This window comes from Rissa tridactyla, chromosome 6 (assembly GCF_028500815.1).
Source record: "Rissa tridactyla isolate bRisTri1 chromosome 6, bRisTri1.patW.cur.20221130, whole genome shotgun sequence".
Taxonomy (NCBI): Eukaryota; Metazoa; Chordata; class Aves; order Charadriiformes; family Laridae; genus Rissa; species Rissa tridactyla.
The window spans coordinates 5,650,687-5,669,951 of record NC_071471.1 but is presented as its reverse complement, the minus strand read 5'-3'; the positions used below and the strand labels follow the sequence as shown (position 1 = coordinate 5,669,951).

General features: G+C 51.2%; 1 protein-coding gene across 1 annotated transcript; it reads right to left on the bottom strand.

Annotated features, from left to right (window-relative positions):
* Window positions 1-6,864: 6,864 nt before the first annotated feature.
* Window positions 6,865-18,586, bottom strand: SLC2A2 (solute carrier family 2 member 2). Its single transcript, XM_054206989.1, has 11 exons — window positions 18,406-18,586; window positions 17,734-17,829; window positions 16,913-17,190; window positions 16,266-16,390; window positions 15,379-15,494; window positions 13,621-13,783; window positions 13,137-13,324; window positions 11,862-11,966; window positions 9,857-9,958; window positions 8,962-9,165; window positions 6,865-8,792 (listed from the first exon to the last, which is right to left on the bottom strand). Exons 1-11 carry the CDS (start codon window positions 18,436-18,438, stop codon window positions 8,601-8,603), a joined length of 1,602 nt encoding a protein of 533 aa, XP_054062964.1. The 5' UTR covers window positions 18,439-18,586; the 3' UTR covers window positions 6,865-8,600.
* Window positions 18,587-19,265: the final 679 nt, after the last annotated feature.

The following is a 19,265-nucleotide window of genomic DNA, read 5'->3' as shown; positions in this document are numbered from 1 at the left end:
GGCGGAGAGCCCCGGGATAAGGGGAGGGGGACCCCACAGCCTCCCCACGGCGAGGCCACAGCGCGATGGCGGGGCCCGGCCCGCTTCCCTCCGCCACACGTGCCCGGCGGGCGGGGAGCCGCCATGTGCCGAGCCCACCCGCCCCACTCCCGGTGGCGGCACCCACAGCCAGCCTCGCCTCACCCCCACTTCCCGGTCCCCTCAGGGCCGCGGCCCCTCTTACCTGGGGAGGGCGGTGCGGGGAGGCCGGTGGGGGGGGGTCCCGGTGGCGGGGCGGGGCCGGGTCACGGCGGGTCACGTCGCCGCGCACACGCGCCCGACCACTGCAGCGGGAAGGGGCGGCGGGGAGCGCGCGCACCGCGCACCGCCCCGCCCTGCCCCGCCCTCCGGCTTCCGCCGCCCGCCCCGCGGTCATTGGCCCGTGCTGACCACGTGCGCTCGCCCCCGCCTCCCCCCATCCTCTCCGGCGCCTACGGAGAGCGGTTGGGCTCAGCGCGCCCGCGCGCCCGTCGCGCGGCGCCGGCGCCGTTGCCGCCCTCGGCCGCCAGGCGGCGCCGCGCGCCTCCGCCTCCGCCCCAGCCCCGCCCTCCCTCCCCCCGGCCGCCATCTTGGCGCTGAGGCGGGATGCGGCTTCCTGGGATGCAGGAATGCGGGATGTGGCTTCCTGGTGAGACGTCACCTGCAGTGCTGCGTCCAGCTCTGGGGCCCCCAACACAAGAAGGACATGGACCTGTTGGAGCGGGTCCAGAGGAGGCCACGAAGATGCTGTGAGGGCTGGAGCCCCTCTGCTGTGAGGACAGGCTGAGGGAGTTGGGGGGGGTTCAGCCTGGAGAAGAGGAGGTTCCGGGGGCGCCTTCCTGCGGCCTTCCAGTCCCTAAAGGGGGCCTACAGGAAAGATGGGGACAGGCTTTTTATCAGGGCCTGTTGAGACAGGATGGGGGGTAATTGCTTTAAACTGAAAGAGGGGAGATTTAGACCAGACATAAGGAAGAAATTTTTCACAATGAGGCTGGTGAAACCCTGGCCCAGGTTGCCCAGAGAGGTGGTCGATGCCCCATCCCTGGAAACACTCAAGGTCAGGTTGGACAGGACTCTGAGCAACCTGATCTAGTTGAAGGTGTCCCTGCCCATTGCAGGGGGTTGGGCTAGATGACAATTAAAAGTCCCAAACGAAGCTATTCTGTGATCCTGTGAACACAAAGCTGTTCTATCTGCTTAATGTTTCCCCATTCAGAAAAATCAGAAATGAGCATTTTGCAAGTGCACAGTAATCAGTCAAAAGTGCCTGAAAGTCCCAAGAAACCATGGTGAAAGCTTGCGTTTGTTAATGGAGGGACTCAGATGGCTCCATGACCTACCCCTTACCAGCAATGCTAACGGTACAACCCCTAATATCCAGACCCTGCACTGTCTGAGGAGAGGTGCACGGAGATGAACACAGCCACCAAGCCAGACAGGTGGATCCCGAGCGAAATAAGGCCAAACGGTTATTTTTGTTAGAACTCTACAAGTCAGATGCTGTAGCACCTTTAGCTGTTTGACCGAATTCACCAGTTCTGTGGAGCTGCTGGTGGATGGGGCCCAGCCCAGCCTGGTGCCATGTGGATAACTTGCTTTAAACACGGGATAAACAGAGTAACATAGAAATTCAGAGGCACGTGCGGCAGTGTTGTCGGAGCTGGCCTCTGCCATCAGCGCCGTGGGCTGCAGCATGCCGTCCTGTGTTTTCTGCCCTGAGATCCTGAGTTTGTTGTCTCTGTTCTAATGGGGTGTCCACAGGAGCCAGTTGTAAAGTCACATTTTAAAATTATTTCTAAGGGATCTTTTATTTAATTCACGTTAATCTGTGTGATCTGTTTGCCTGTGGTCCTGCCCTTGGTTACATAGATCCCACTGCAAATTGTACAGCATGTACCCAAGCAGATAGGTTTGGCTTTCATTGACGTGGGGCCCTTTTATGATGCTCCAGCAGGTCGAGACGGTGACTCTCTTCTGTTACCGGGGTTTTCAGCGGATGTTGCCTCACCCAGCCCGCTCTAGAGATGATACGCTTTACCCTGGGGACCTACCCATTTTTCTTCTGTGTCAGCTGATAAACAGAGTCTGGGGCATTCTGTTAAGTGTTTTTACATGTGCAGTGTGTGTTTGTTTACCTGAAAATGTATGACTAGTTGCACATGCTTTTTTTCTTTTAATAAAATAACTGTGAGAGAACTACCAACTGTTCTGAGCCCAAATCAGGGCAACCTGGGCCTGAGCACTAATGGTAATTTCTCGAGTATCAGATTATAAATTTGGTTGATTTTCCACAATGAACAGATTAATTTTGGATGACTCGAGAGGTGTCAGTCTCTTCTCCCAAGTAACAAATGATAGGATGAGAGGAAATGTCCTCAAGTTGCACCAGGGTAGGTTTAGATTCATTATTAGGAAAAATTTATTGACCAAAAGGGTTATCAAACATTGGAGCAGGCTGCCCAGGGAAGCGGTTGAGTCACCATCCCTGGAGGTATTTAAAAGATAGATAGATGTGGCACTTGGGGACATGGTTTAGTGATGGACTTGGTAGTGCTAAATTAATCGTTTGACTTGATGATCTTAAAAGACTTTTCCAACCTAAACAATTCTATGATTCCGTCTTTTGTACTAAACCAAGTCTTTTTGCTGAAGTGCAGCTGTAGATCATATTTATTTTCGAGACACAAAACAAATATTCCAAGGCAGCCTTTATCAGAGATTCAATAAAAAAATTGGAAATCAGCTCCATCAGTCATTGCTTGCAGGCATCGTTCCTTTGTCTGGATCAACGTTTATTTTCTAAAATGTGTTTCTTGATAGTACTAATGCGATTATCCCACTTTTCTATACAACAATAGCAATTTTATTTCAAAGCGTAATCGTAAATAACACGGCCTTTCGTGTTTAAATGTATTTCCTTTTGTGCGTGTGTGTGTAGAGTGTTGCACAGCTGGATCACACATGCATCTTTTCTTTCGAGCAGCCTCGGTATGTTACCAGGCTTTTGTTCTGCTACCTTAGTCTTTATATGAATTGCTTTGCAGAAATGATTGGAGTTAGGAAACTTTTGGAAGGTTTAAAGTGAGCGAGTTGTATCTGTTCTCAGTTATGTTCTGGAGCAATGTCTGACGCCCTAGAACACCTTATTAAAGCCTTGCTTTGGCAGTATGCATTTCAGCCAGCGTTGGGGTAAGTGTCCCACCTTGTTTCCAGCAAACCCACCAGAACACAGGAGGTGGTGTTTACACCAACATGAGCCGTGGGTGCAGCCGAGTTTACGCTGCCTCCTCCCTCCAGCTACTTGCCTGGTGCATCTCCAGGGAGAAATCTCTCTGGGGAATATCAAGGAGAGCAGCCATGTCCTGGGACGTCCAGGGGTGCCCGGAGGATAGAAGAGGTTGCCATAGGAAAGCCCTGCAGGCTAGCTGAGAGGGGGCCAGTCGCAGAGCAACGCTGAGCAGTTTACCCAGCCTTGCTCCCCTCAACGCTGGGTGGGTGCCATGGGAAAGTAGAGGGAGGCTCATTCAGCAAGACTTGGTTCAGGTCACAAGGTTAGAAATAACGGGTCATGAGCAAAGCGGCGTAAACAACCCTATTCCAACTTGAGCAAACGTCTCCGTTTCAACTGCTGAACTCTCACCTGGGATCCCACCAACGTGTCCTCACCTGGGGGTGAGGGTTCACACTGGCTTCTGCGCACAGCCTCGAGCAGGGGGACACAAGAGAGGCTGGGCACTGGTGACCCCACCTCCACAGGACAGTGCCAGGCTCAGCAGACCCTCTGAGCTCCTACAAACAATCTCTCCATGTAGTGTGAGCCCAGTTAAAGAGCCTCTGCAGCGACCTTGCCATCGGCACCCAATTCTGCTGCAGGCACTGCTTTAATCCTGCCGTTCACCTTCTGCTTCCTAGGAAGAAGGAATGCAGTGCCAGTGACTCACTTTGCATTTGTATCAGCCTTGAGAAAGGGATTCTGGGATGCTGGATGGTTCCTACAATTATTCGGGGCTGCATGCCCTGGGGCTCTTAAAAACTACCGCAGTACTGGCTCTGCCTGCTCCGTGGTCACCCTTACCTCTTCCGTGGTCCACACAACCGCCCAGCCGGACAAACGTGGTCCGATGAGGTGTGCGCAGAGAGCCGTGCCAGCTGAATTACCCAGGGAATTACCCTGGGCATACACGAGAGCAGAGGCAAGTGGTGACAACGCAGGGACGTTGAGCTGGCGGGAACCACCTGTAACTCCCACAAGGAAGGGGGAAAGCACACAGTAACTCCGGCTGTTCCCTCCTCCTGGGGCTGCAGTTGGTGCTAGTCCAGTGATATCCCACCCATGACATGGGGGGCCTGGTGCTTTTCATAGTCGTGCGAGATGCTCTCTCTCCTGAACAGAATAGAGGGGGGCAAACCCACGAGGCACTCGCTGCCCAAGCCTCGGGTCTGCAGTTACACCTACAGCCTGTAAAATTTAAGGACCGCTGATCTACAGCCAGGATTTATTGCCACCCTGCTGGGGAGGAGATTCCTTCAGCACAGCTATTCAGGCTGTGCCTCTGGGTAAAGCTTCAGGATTTAGTGAAAACACTTGAGCACAGGCTTAGTTACCTTAAATTAAATCTCATGCTTACATGTGCTGCTGGATGCAGAGCTTGTAATTCTGCAGGTCCCATAGATTTCAGTGAAAGATAAGGACACGGAGCACCTTGGAATATCCGTGGTACCTCAAAGGCTTGGTCCCTGCATATGCAGCGCTTGGTTCAGCTTCATCCTCATCAGCTGAGACTCGGGAGATGGAGGGTAGCGCTTCTCAGCGACGAAAAACAAGTTGAAGTGAGGCAGAAAAATCTGTGATAAATTAGTGTGGAAAGTGTTAATGGGGCCAAATGTCCTGAGTTTATTGGATTAGGGAAGTCAAACTAATTTTAAAATTATGCCTAGAGAGTGGGAAACTGGATATCGTTAGCCATTTGTCTGACACAACAGGAAAGTCTTAATGGCTGTCATCTCAGCACATTAGGAGAACACTGTCAAAGCTCTTGCTGACGAGATGCTTTCTCAGGTATTATTAATTATATTCCATTATTAGCCAACCACAGTATGGCGACATATTTCGCATGTTAACTAAACTGCAATGACCATTTAGCTAATAAGTCTGACTTGGTCTTTTAAATTTTCTTAATGATTAGCAACTTAGTAAAACTGTAACGCTGAGAGATAAAAATAATGATTCAACGAGCTGTGTCTCAAGAACAAGTTTGAACTGGAACTTGCAGGTAGCAAGGACAGATAAAGTGTACAGTCCTAATTACCAGCCTGATGTGACAAGACAGAAGTAAACACATCTGCAGATTTAGTCAACTTGTATGACCCCTTCCTGCATCGTCACACGTGGTAAAAGTGCACTTGTGATAGCACAGCCCAGCGTATCAGCGTAATCCTTCCACCGCAGCGCTGGCGAGGACAGGGGTTGCTGCAGCCTTCGGCAGCGCCGAGCTCTGCACATCCCACCCCAGGCTGCAGCCCGCCCCACCGCAACCGTGAGCGGAATTGATTTGAAACATCCCGGGGTGAGCAAAGCATCATGTCCAGGGGGATATACAAATAAATGAAATTATAATAGTAAAAGGCGTGAAGGCATGTTGTCCAGTTGTGGCCCAAGAGGGTCCCTGGTGGGAGGTCCCAGCCAGGAAGGAGAAGGCTGGCTTCCCTTATATGCAGCGGTGAGGAAGCACAATCTGAAACTCGGGGTGCGTCTCGTTAGCCCACAGAATTCACAGCATGCTGGAAGCAGACTGGGAAAAAATAATTAGTGGCATGTGAAGTCTGCTAGCTCTGTGGCTCCTGTTTAGCCAGAACCTTCATAGAGGTGTGGGATGAAACAAGGAGAGAAAGGCTGATGAAGTATACACACGGCTTTCAGCTGACAACCGTTTTTAGAGAGTCATTTTCCTTAAGTGCCTCTGAACCCCCAGGCAGATCTTCCGTGAAGTTCAGGAATATAGCTATGGGCAGTGTTAGTGTTGTGGGCTTTGTTAAACTAATGAATGTGCTACATTACAGTAATCAGATCAGGCTTTCTATTCTCATTCACTTTGTAACACGCAGGAAAACAAAGACTGGCAGTTCGGAATGTTGCTAAATAAATGAGCCCTCGCTGCTGCAGAGTTGCTGACGGTGTCACTGACTGATGCCCCTCAGGCATTAGGACGAAGCTCAGCAGAAGTTTAGAGAAGCAGTTTTGGCCAGCCTTTCTCATGTTCAACCACCTGTATGACCGTTGTGTGGCCATAGCTCGAGCCCTTTCGTTTGTATGGACTGGCCAGCTGACAAGGACGGAGCGGGGACATCTGTGAGCCCAGTGCCAGGACCCTCCCTGTCTCTGCTGTCCCATCCTCCCATTCCTGGAGGGAACCCAGCCTGGCTTTGCCCCCAGAGCAGGGGCAAATCTGTTTCGAACCCCGTCGCTCCTGCCTGTTGTGCCTAGAGAGGTCCCAGCACCAAGTTTTAAGCTGCACCAGCGCCCATGCAAGCAGAGGTGCGCTTTACAGGGGGCTTTTACAGGTGGCTGGTGGGGACAGCTGGGGTTAGATGCCTGCGTGCCTCCAGTGAAGGTCCATCCCAATGCAGAGCCAGCTCCCACCAGCTCCAGGGCTGCCTCCCAGCCCTGCAGTCTCACCTCTGGACCATCCATTTCAAAGGGATTTAGCTGAGGGGTTTGCACAGCAATTATCACCCATGGAGCAAACATACCCTGCCAGGAAAATACCTCCCATCTGGAGCTGGAAATACGACTGAGATGTGCAGAGGGGAAAAAAAAACACAACGGTGCAAGCCAACACATGCCATAGATGTTGCTCATTGTCACTTTTATGTAACAGACGTAGATAACATTGCTGAAAGCAAGAACCCATCTCTTTTTTGTCCTTTTTTTTTTTTTTACATTCAGAGAATCCATGATAACATTTAAATGCCTGCACTAGACGCCATGGAGAGGCTCTGAGCCTGCCATGCTGGTCTCACCCGAGGAGACCTGTTTGCAGCAGATAGACTCTGACGGCTTGACCCAGAGCCTGCGCCCCAGCTCCGCTGCTCTCTTCTCTGCACCGGGGACCTTCCCTAAAACCAAATCCAGCCTACGATCCTCCTTGGTCCATCTGTTCTCAGGCTTTTCATTGTGTTCCATCCTCTGTTACTTTATTGTCACTGGCAGTCACAGTGACTGAGCAATGCTGGTGCTTCATCTCTAAATAAATAATGGGTTTCTATCCTGAGAAAGTTGCTAGAAAGTAACCTGGTAGGACAACGAGGAACATGCAAATCGTAAAAGTCAAGCAGACAGAGAACAGGCTTTTACAATGATCCCAACATATCCTCCCCAAAAAAAAGGAAGAAAAATCTTTGCGATTTGATTTTGTCACATAAAAGCATCTCATGAAGAAGCTAAACAAGCACAAACAAGGCTATAGAAACAACACAACCTCCTGCTCGCACACTATGTTGTCTGAAGCACATCCAGCCAGCAAAACCTTAAGTGGTGCAAAGTGGGGGTCGGATCGGTGGGGCACCTTCCAGTTAACGCTGCAATATCCGTTTCCTCTTATTATCATTAAGTGTTAGGGTACGGGGAGCCCGAGCTGAAGCTGGAGCCTGTGGGTCTAAGCATTGTACAAAAGGAAGGGGAGGCAGAAGCAGAGGGTGGGGAGGGAGGAGCAGCGAGGGGAGGTGACCTGGTGATGGTCACACCACGGGAGGGATGTCAGCGGGACTCATTGTGTGGTCAAGGATGTGCTGTGGCTTGTGCTGCCGCAGGGATAAAGGAGGGAGGAAAGGCTTTGGAGGAGGAAAGAGGAGGTAAACAGTCTGGCTGAAACAAAAGAAAAAACAAGGCATATCAGCCCAGACAGAGTTTCTAAGATTCTCCAAAAAAATGTTGTGACTTGAGAAATCCTTATGAGATTCCGTAATGCACGGTTAGCAAAGCAAGCGAGGTGCATCCCAACCGATCCAGGTGGGATCCACCTTCTTCCTCTGCACAGGCAAGAGTAAGGGGGAGTTTGCTCGGTCTGTTTTCCTTAGCACCTCGGGTGATCAGTGCCGTGCGCTGGTAGCACAACGGCACTAGCAGTTGGTTTCTCAAGGCATCAGCTCACTCAGCAGAAGGAAGCAGCAAGCACGGGACAAAAAGGTGAAAACATGAGGCTACAGCATCACCCGACCCCTCTTTCCTTCATTCCATCTGAGCAATGACCCTGCTCAATGTAATGCTTTGCCAAGTAGGAAGATCATCGTCCCACTGGGCTCTTCCAGTGGGGCATGGAGACGCACATGCAATGTATTCCTCCTGTCCTTTCCCCGGCTCTTCCCACAGCCCAGTTGTACCGAGTATTTCAGAGTAAAACTCCAGGCTAGCATCTGCGGCTCGGAGGTGTGAGCCGCAGCAGCCAGAAGGCCTCTGATGGATGGGTCCTCCTGGTCTGCCAGCTGCAAGGTTTTTGAGAAATGAGACTTTTGCCCAACGTTATTCCTGCGGCGCCTGAAGGAGGTCCATGTTCAGTCCCTCCTTTCTGGGTCCGTAGCAATATCTATGCCTCCTCACTGCCTCGCAGGTCTTCCAGCTCAGTCATGGCTTTGGCTGGGAGCTTCTTGCGGCGGAACACAGCTGCGATCTCCTCAAAGGACTTTCCTTTCGTCTCTGGTACTTTGAAGTAAGCGAACAGAAAGAAGACTAGAAGCAGAGCTGCAAAGATCGCAAACACGTACGGTCCGCACAGATCCTGCAGTGGGGGGAAATGAGAACAGGGGACACCACCATCAGCACCGCGGGGATGGCTTCACCTTCCTACCCTGGGTGGCTGAGTTGCCCAGCGGGACTTGGGGATGGAGATCTGGGAGGCACGTGCACATCCCACACCGTATCGGTCTGGTTTTAGAGGGATTTCTTACCGCTATGTACTGGAAACACATTCCCACGATGAAGTTGCAGGTCCAGTTGCAGAAGCCGGCGACGGCGATGGCGGCGGGGCGCGGGCCTTGGCTGAACAGTTCGGCTACGATAAACCAGGGGATGGGCCCCGGCCCCACTTCAAAGAAGATGACGAAGAGGAAGATCGCGACCATGCTGACATAGCTCATCCAGGCAAACTCGCTCTGCAAGAGGGTGCGCTCAGTGTTACGGTCCCAACACGACTCATTAATTATCACTAATTACTTTAATTAGGCTTCTTTTTCAGAAATTTCTTTCTATTCAGACAAGTGGGGACTGGACATGCATAATTAAAGCTCTAAACTCTTGCAAATCACTGGGGCTTGCACCAGTGCTTTGGACTGATTTTGATGGGGGCTGGCTCCATCCCCTGCCTGTTCTGCCCCGTGTCTCACAGCCTGACCCCTCTCCTGGGTGTCAAAGGAATAATTTGTCCCTTTTTTATGACAAGATGGTAGTCTAGCATCCTTGTGCCAAGCCAGGGAGATGCAGGTTGAGGGTTTAGGGCACGTGGAGGTATGCCCTGGGTTTTCTTAGCACGCATGGGACTATGCTGTGCGAATAGTGCAGTTGCTGTGTAAGGAGCTGAGGTTGTCAGTGGGCTCAGGGAGGGGACAGGGGACACACATCATTTCTAGCAGCACTGGGGTATCTCAGGGGCCAAAGAGTGCAATGTCCTCAGGCACTGCCATAACCAGAGATGGCTCCAGCTATGGCCACTTTGAACTGTCCCTTCTAAGGACAAATGTTTTCTGAACTTCTTTGAGATGAAAATGCAAAACATTAACTTTTAAAGGGTGGTCGGTCTTCTCTTGTTTGCAAACCATAGAGAAAAAAATGGAGAGAAATCCTTACCAGGAGCACAAGTCCAACTGTCATGGCCACGGCGCTTATTAACATGCCCATCAAACCAGCCAGGAACAGGGACCGCCTGCCTGTCTTCTCCACCAGAAAGACCTGTAGAAACATGTGCAGCAGCTCAGTCTCCAGCATCGCCGTTCTCAGGAGGTTCAATCAGGTCCATCAGCAATGAGCAGCCTGTCACCGCTACCACGCTGCGCTTCTGCCCTTTTAGCTCTCGCGGTGGAGATTTATGTGCTGGTTTCCAAGTGTCAGAGACTCTGCTGGTGGCTGTTAGGGAGCCAGACTGAGCAGTTGCCCTGCCAAGGGCAGGACAAACCCACATATACTCACAGCTCATGCATTGCCAAGCTCTCAGGACTTCCCACTGCTCATATTGCTGACTATGGACATTTTTTCTCTCTCTTTTTTTTTTTTTTTTTTAAATAAATTTGCTAGGTCTGCATTAGTTTGGAAGCAACCTTGAAAATGCAGCATGTATCAAGTCACCTCACCGGCCATTGCACCTTGCCAGTCCTAGGGCAGGGATAGTTGTGTAGCAGCTGGAGTCAGGATTTTTTCCTCCAGTTTCTCCCAGACTCCTTCTGCTTCCCTGGTAGCCACAAGGCTTAGCTTGCTCCTTCTCCGCTCCTCTTAGTGAACTCCAGCCATCTCACCCAACTTTTCACATCTAAGGCTGTACCAACGGCTTCACTCAATGGGGAGGTGTAGGTAACTCCAGAGGACAGTGCATCTGGCCTGCCCTAACATACCGTGCCCTGGCCTCTGAGGCTGCCTGCTCCTTCCCCTCTGCTCGAAAGGACACCTTTGGCCATCAGCTCAATCTTTCCTGCCATTACAGCAAGTGATTTATGCTTCCGAGAGACCACCTGTTTTCCTGGAGGCAGTTCATCCTGCAGACTCGTGAAGCCGCAGAAGGCGAGCCTCTGCGCTCCCTTCTCCCCTTGCCAAGGTCCACCCAGCCGTCGATGCTTCTGCCTTTTGATCGGGGTCAGTCATTTATTGACAGATGCAGGTAATTTTTAAGTGCTCCTGGCCAAAAGAAGCAAAGATCAAATGCCCCAGGCTGCAAGTACCACAGCCCCAAGGTGGAGATCAAACTGCAGGAGACCCTCCAAGCTGGAGAAAGACCTCTTCCAACTGCATGCCTCCGTGCCTCGTTTCACAATAAACATCATCTTTTCTCCTCTGTATGGGACCTGGAATGATCTACTTCTAAAGCAGGTTCGCCCCAAGACCTCCTGTCTCATGCACGCTGGACTAAGATCTCTCAGAGCTGTGTATTTCTACCCTGTAGCTAGTCCTGCTTCGTGGTGGGTAGAAGTCCTTTCCTCCCTAAGTCTCTCTAGAGATGTGAGGGAAATGGGCTTGGCATTTCCTGATCTTATATTAATGGCCACATTAAAAAAAAAATAATTGCCTGCTGATAGGAATTGTGTTAATACTCTCAGGAGAGAGACAATGAAAGGAAAGGCTGTGAAAACGGAACCATCCTTTTATTGCTGCGGAGCACTGCGCAAATACGATGAGGATAGGTGCTAGATTAATTTATTACTGTGGAATAGCCTCTGGATATCACTCGTGCAGGCACTATGTACATACGGAAAACAATTTGAAAGATAACAGGTAAGAGGGAGATTGTGAGGTACTGGCTTCCCCATCGCAACGCCAGGGGGAATAGGACCCGCAGAATTTCAGTCTCAAAGGCAGCTTTTATTTTGAGGGGACACGCTGAACTACCAGAGCTTCCCCAAACACGGTGATGCAGTTTTCACTCACGAGGCATTCAGCGGTGCTGTTTGATAGCAACAGGCTGTATTTCAAGGCTTGATTTTTCAAACGAGACTTGCCCAGGGAATGATTTTTTCCTGCAAGGCGCGCAGGGTCAGCCCTGCAAAATCGCATATCCCAGCCCCAGCTCCAGGATAAAAATCAAATTTCCAAACCACATTCTAGCTTACGTGTTTTTGTAGCCTAAGGGGCAGGAACATTTACTTACGGAGATAACAGTGAAGACTGTGTTCACCACTCCAACGCCAATCGTTGCGTAAACTGGTTGGTCAACTCCAGCTCTCTCGAAAATGTTTGTAGAGTAGTAAAAGATCTATCAAAATACATTAGGATGAAGGATTAGGTAACAGGGCTGGTGGAACTTTTTGTTCTCTTGAGGGAAGCCTTGCACTTGCTTGGCTGAGATGTGAAGTAATTTAATTATGATTACTTTTCCAACTTCTTAATGGCTTCTTGTAATAATTAAAGCTGAAACTTTCAAAGGAGCCTGAGGGAGTTAAAATTCCTATTGAAATTCCCCTCCAGAGCTATTGCATTCGCACATTTTAAGCTGGTTTTTTTTTGGCATGTAGTCCCGTGTTTAATCTTGAACGCCAGATCACAAGTGCCGAGTGCTGGAGACAAATACCTGAACATGACTGAGTTTTAAATGAATTTTAAAATATTTCTACGTTGGAATGACTCAAGTCTTTCCCTTCTCTCAACAAATAAGGCAATTCCTATCTCGTGGAAGTTCAGGGCAGGAGGTAAACGGGTGGCTGACCCCACGGCTGGTGGATGGGGCTGGGCACAGCATCGAGCTGGGGCAGCCGAGCTCCGCGGGCTGCTCATCCCCGGCTCAGCCCTGCAAGGCTGAGCATCCCTGCGGGCTGCCCCGCACTGCGGTGCGGGAACGCTCTCAGAGTTTTGAAAGCTGGTGGGACAGAGGCCTCAGCCTTTGTCAAATTGCCACCAGGCTTCCAAAAATCCGAGTCTTAGCCAATTTTGAAAAGGAGGCTCCGTGCTTCTAGATATAAAATGGTAATTTCTGGTATCCCAGGAGATGCTGCAAAAACTGTTCAGCTAAAAATTGCTAAAAGAGGGTGATTGCGTGGCTCCTGGGGTGAGCAGGTAGAGAGCAAACTGCTGACATACCCAGGTTTGAGGAGGGTCACGGGAGAGCTCAGTGTGAACTCTGATGGTTGATGGTTGGACTCGATGATCTGAAAGGCCCCTTCCAACCCAGACAATTCTACGATGATTCTATGACTTGCTGTGCCAGCTGGTTTCATACTGAACTCCCTCGCATCCTTCTCCCCTCCTGCCCTCCCGCAGCCAGGCTCAGTGGTGAGGTCCACCTTCATCACTGATGGTGGTGGCTGAGGAGCCTACTGCAGTCACGGGAGAGACTTCTCTTCACCCCTACATGGCTTGGATGGAGCCAGCATTGCCTTTTCATGCTCAGTGTGAATTTCTTTATAGGCAAACGTTTTGGGAGGCTCACCGCGTTGATTCCTGAGAACTGCTGAGATATCTGCACCATCAGCGCTACGATAACAGCCTGCCTGTACTTCGAAGAGGTGAAAAGCTGCCTTATGGAGACTTTCTTTTCACTAGCAGCTTCTTGCTTTTCCTTTTCCATCTCAGCAATCTCTTTCATCGGGTCACAGTTTCCTCTGAGCCTTTTCAAACCTTAAGAGAAAGAAAAGATTGGCATTTTATTTTCATGGTAGACAAGGAGCAGAGTAAGGACAAGGATCTCTCTAGCCAAAACCCAGGGTAAGCCAACCACATGGACAGTCACATCCTCTTGCTCTGAGGACTCCTATGGCACATCAAGCCCCAAAAATGTGTCTGCTTGGCAAGGGGCGGCTGCACGTTAGTTCTGTGAAAGCGCTGAGACACCACGCTCAAGCCTCGTCCTTCTGTGTTTAATACTATGTATAGTATAAAAGCAACTCCAGACAAGCCCAGAATGTGTGTCTTACTTTTTTTAGCTTCTTCCACCTTCCCCAGTTTGATGTAAAGGTATCGTGGGCTCTCGGGGCACAGTAAGAGCAGGAAGAACTGCAGGAGGGCAGCCACGCCGGACAGACCGAGGAGCAGGGGCCACATCTCGTCATTGCCCAGGAGAAAGTCTAGTCCGAGGACCTGGAATAATTGAGGCACGTGTGAATGGCTTATTTTGCACCCTAGAAGAAGAAAGCGATGGACCACTATGGCATTTCTAAGTGGCAACCTGGAAGAAAACTAGAAGCAAATACCAATTCTCAGTCCTCACAATTTGATTTCTTTAGTTATGACGCACATTTACAAGGAGGGAATGAACAGATGGCGTAAAATGTCATGAGTGAGGCTTTGGGACAGCCCTCTGCAAGCCTGTTCCCCACCCTGGGGTGACTCGGTCCTCACTGGGATGTGCCACTGGCAGGAGATATGTGCCTGGCCAGAAGCACTCAGCAAATAGAGGCATCGCGATTAAGTGTTTTCTCCTCGGACCTTGCTATCCTGCGTTTTTAGGGTATGGGTTTTTATGGGCATATGTGTCCTAAGCACTTCCACAAAGGTGCGGAGCTTGGGTGGAGGTCCACGTGGTGTGGGATGCCCCAGCTGCCTGGCCACTAACCAGCACAGTCTGAACACCAGGGATGCAGCTCAGCAAATAGGCTAACTGGAGCTCTGCTTCAGTGTGTCATTGTGGCATTGAAAAAGATCCTCCAGAGGGGTTGTGAGTCCTTGCGACCTTTTTCCTTCTACAATTGGCGATGCATTTTTTGTATTCCCACAGCCAGTGGAGCTGGCAGGATCTACCTTGCAAGGTTTTTTTTCCCCCATGGTCTGTCCCTAGTCTTTGGTTAAGTCAGATTAGAGGAACTTTGTGATTACGTTAAGTTTTTCTGGATGTGTTGGTTCTCAGTACATTTATGTGCCAACCTGTCATGTAGCTGGGACTCCTGCCTTGGTGGGCAATGCTGATGGAAGATGCTGAGGGGACTGGAACACCTCTCTTATGAAGAAAGGCCGAGGGATTTGGGTCTCTTCAGTCTGGAAAAAAGACGGCTGAGGGGGGATCTTATCAACACTTATCAATACTGAAGGGGTGGGTGTCAGGAGGATGGGGCCAGGCTCTTTTCAGTGGTGCCTGGGGACAGGACAAGAGGTAACGGGCACAAACTTGAGCATCAGAAGTTCCACCTAAACATGAGGAGGAACTTCTTTCCTTTGAGGGTGGCAGAGCCCTGGCACAGGCTGCCCAGAGAGGTGGTGGAGTCTCCGTCTCTGGAGACATTCCAAACCCGCCTGGATGCGTTGCTGTGCAGCCTGCTCTGGGTGACCCTGCTCTGGCAGGGAGTTGGACGAGATGATCTGCAGAGGTCCCTGCCAACCCTGTGGTTCTATGATTCTATGATTCTGTGTTGGACTCCCTGCTTCTTGATGAAGCCATTTCTGAGTACCTGAATATCAGGGATCTCATACTCAGGATCCAGCCTGACTCGGATGAAATGGCTGCAAAAACTTTGCAGTGGAGGGGAGAAATTGTTTGCAGAAGTACTTTTTATTTCATGAGAAGTCATCTTTGTTAAGGACACCTCTGATTCAAGGTAGGAGTTTAACCCCATTAGAGCAGATTGCTTCCCACTCTCCTTCAGTTTCGGGGAGGAATGGTGAGTGATACGTCAGCATATCCCTGGGGCATCTCTAGTCTCTGAAATACCCTTTCTGGACTTGTGTGCTTTCTTTCTTACCTGGCTGATGAGGATTCCCGTGACGATAGCGAGCTGGTGCAATGTCCCCAGTGCTCCTCGAAGGGCCGTGGGAGAGACCTCGCTGACGTACATGGGCACGAGTCCGGAGGAGAGCCCTGCACCAGGCACACATGGTTGTCACCTCTCTAGACCACAGCTCAGCAACCAGCAAAAACCAATTCCCAAATAGGAAAGGAAGATGGAGCCCGTGTGCTGCATCCCACATCCCACCATGTCCCTCGTGCCTGCCTGGGAACCACCCGCACCCTGCAAAGGTGCCGGGATATCCCCAGATTCCCGAGCTGGGAAGCCTTTACATTTGAACACACACGTAGGAGCATGGAGCTGAGATCATCCCCTGGGAGAAGTTATCACAGAGCAAAGAGCTTTCTTAAAACTTGCCTTGAACCTGCAGAGTGGAGTGTTGTATTTGCATACCAGAAACAGTGATAATGAGCTGTTATTTCTATGCTAATTCTTATGTGATTGCATATTATTTGCCTACTATCTTATCCGTGCTATGTACAGTACTCCTGTACTGTGTGCTAGATAGTACTGTTGTCTAGGGAACCTATTAAACAGCATGGCTGATAACATACCGTTACAGCCGCCACCCCCAAGACCGAGCCTTGAGATAGAAAAGAGGGAGTTGCTCCTTTCTAGGATATGTAAAATAAAACGATTTCATGATAGAACCGACCCAAATGGGAAAGATCCTGGATTGAGAAGGACAGACACAGGGGGAAGAGGGAAACTCCCACCTCTGAAACCACTTCTGAACTAAAAAAAAAAAAAGCTTTTAAAATAGAAGAAACTCTGACGGCAGCCCTGGAGCGTTGCAGCACGCAGCGGCCAGCCAAGGGACAGATGACCCTGCCTGGACTTACCACAGTACAGCCCCGTGACGGCTCTCCCGGCGATGATGAGGATGTGAGATGGCCCGAATTTCGCCAGCCCCATGAGGAGGTTCCCGGCGATGGAGAGGACGTTCACCACCAGCATGGCTTTCACCCTGCAAGGCAGCAGCAGCACAGCTCGTTCTGACTCCTCTCGCAGCCAAAGCAGCCATCGCGACATACAGTCAGAGCTACTAAGTGACTTAATCAGCACTACACGGGAAAAAATAATGGTTGTAGGCACTGGAAAAACATCAGACAGGGCTGCAATCGGAGTAGCTAAAAGAATATTATACAGCCTGTGCCAATGCCGTGCAGATGCCCTCTTCTCCCCTTTGCCATGGGAAGAAAGGGGGGAATTTGGAAGTTAGTCGAGGCTGCTCATCAGCTGCTTGTCTGAACTGCAAAAAGTTGCAATAAAATGTCTGATGTATAATTGAGGGTTTTAATAAGCCAGACCTCTGTGATGCTAGGAACAGTATTTTGGAGGATTGAGGTTACGTTTTTTTTTTTTTTCATTAGATTGTGGAAAATAACACAAATTGTATTTCTGCGGGGAAGAAACGGTTCCAGGGCAAAAATGAAACAGAAAGGCTTGGGCTTTGGCACGCGAGTCAGAGCACACAAGGTCCCCTCACCTCCCCAGCCGGTCACCGATCCACCCCACGGTGAAGGAGGAGACCATGCCGCCGATGGCAAACACTGAGACGGAGAGGGACCAGTACATGGTGAGGATGAGGTGCAGGGAGGTGCCGAGATCCTCGCTCGCGTCAGCCGGGGGTGCCAGCGTGCCCTCGGTGCCACCCCAGGGCTCCGTGCCAGGGACCGCGCCGGTGCCATCCTCCCCGGAGGTGTTGATGGCATGTCTGTCCAGGGGGGTGATGCCCAGCACACGCCCGTAGTGGGCTTCTATCACCTGCGACGGGCAAAGAGGAAAACCGCCGTCAGCTCAAATCTATAACCACCCCCAAACCCTGTTTTGGTTTTTTTTTTTTTTTTTCCTGCCCCAGGAAAAGCTTTTTCACCACAGGCTCTGCAGGGCTGGAATCTCGGGGTCCCCCACAGCTCCCCAACAGCTGGACCCCCAACGGGGAGGGACCGCAAGGGCAGGCGCGGAGCATCCCCCCCTCATTCGATGCCTCCTCCCGGGGACGGGGTGCACGCGGTGCCCGGATTCGGCACCCGCGGAGAGGTGCCGTCCCTCGGTCCGGGCACAGGGACAGCGTTGCAGGGGGGAACGGCAGCACGGCGTGCAGAGCCCCGCTCCTTTCGCTGCGGGGGGCGGCAGTGGGGAGGGGGTATCTTCAATGTTTTCTCACCCCGCTGCCTTATCGTGGGGGCTTTGTACCGCGGGAGGTAGCGGCTGGGGAAGGTCCCTTCTGCGAGGGACAAACCAGCCCTGGCTGCCCCAAAGCCCTCGTCCCTCGGCTGTGCATGGCTTGGGGAGGGCTCGTCTTACCTTTTGGGGAGCATTAATGACACCCAGGCTGTAGCCGTACTGGAAGAAGCCCAACACCGCGGTGAAGACGGAGAGGACCAGCGTTCCTGTGAGGTGCTGGGGGAGGAAGCAGAGAACAGCCTCATCCCGCTGTCCCAGCCCTCCCCAAACCCCATCCCTGTCCCAAGGGACCCCATCCCCGTCCCAAGGGACCCCGCTGCCTGGGACAGTGGCATCCAGGGATGCTGCTGCAGCAGCACAGGCGCTCTGACTGGCTCCGAAGAAGGCGAAGCCCCCAGGGATGGGCAGGATCAGGCCCCCAGGACAGAGCGATGTTGCCCCACAAAGGGCAATCTGTGCCGGGGCTCTCCCGGCTGCCCTGTCCCATCCCCATGGGCAGCACCTCCGCTGAGCAGAACAGCTAGGAAAAATGACCAAAATGGTGTTTTTCGGCAGTGCTCTTTCAAAAGTATTATTTCCTTCCATCACAGTCAAAATTATCTGAGCTCTTAAAAATAAAAAATAATCCCTTGACCCCTTTGCCCCTGCAAAAGGGCAGACATCAAAGAGCAATTAATTAAGGGAGGGGATTTTTTTGTGTTGGTTTTGGTCTTGGCAAGCAATAAATACCCTTGCTCGGTGCTGGGCTCCCACAGAAATTCTAGTGTAAAAATACCACCGAGCCGTAGTTACCTTCTCCTCTTGCATTTTGCTTTTCTTGTCCATCTGGCAGCTCCTCCGTCGTCCTCCCGGGAGCGGTCACTGTCCTGGGCTGCGGAGTGAGGTGGGAGCTTGGGCAGGGACGGAGGGACAGCAGGGCTGGGATGGAGACAAGAGGGAACGGGAAAACTGTCTGGCTGGTGCGCCGAGAGATGGGACTATATCAACTCTGGAGTTAATGAGAAACCCAAGCCTTCCCCGCGTTATTTGGCCACCGCTCGGGTCAGAGCAGCCGCTACCAATCCCTGTATTTGGGGGAACAAACGAAACAACGGGAGACCGGCAAAGGCATGGAGCAGACCTCGGAAATCCAAATGATCCAGCTGAAAGGCTGATTTGGGGCTTCCCTCCGTTGAACAGTCCACGACGCGACATTCCAGGGACCTGGGAACACGCTACAGCCTATTTCGAGATGTTCAACACCTTTCTTGGCTTCTGTGCTGGGTTGATGTGCTCCAACGCGAACCCCTTGCTGAATTCGCAAGAAGGAACCTTTCCAGCATATGCAGCAAAGAAGCTGGAAAATGACCGAGTGTTTTATTTAGTGTTTACTTGGCACCTGCTTTAAACTGTATTTTTGTGTGTATATAACATACACAGCCAAACATATATAAATAAAAATGTGTAAAGGTCTCTCTCTCTATATATATGTACATACATACCTGCGTAGCTGTAAGGCTCGTACACCCCTGTGCGTATACATCCTGAGCATTCAGAGGAGACGGCTGCATGCCTTTATGGAGCCACAACGTGGCAAAATTACCCAGAACGTTACAACAACACAACATTTTCCTTAAAAAGCCCACAAACGGCGCGAACGCTGAGCCTTTCGG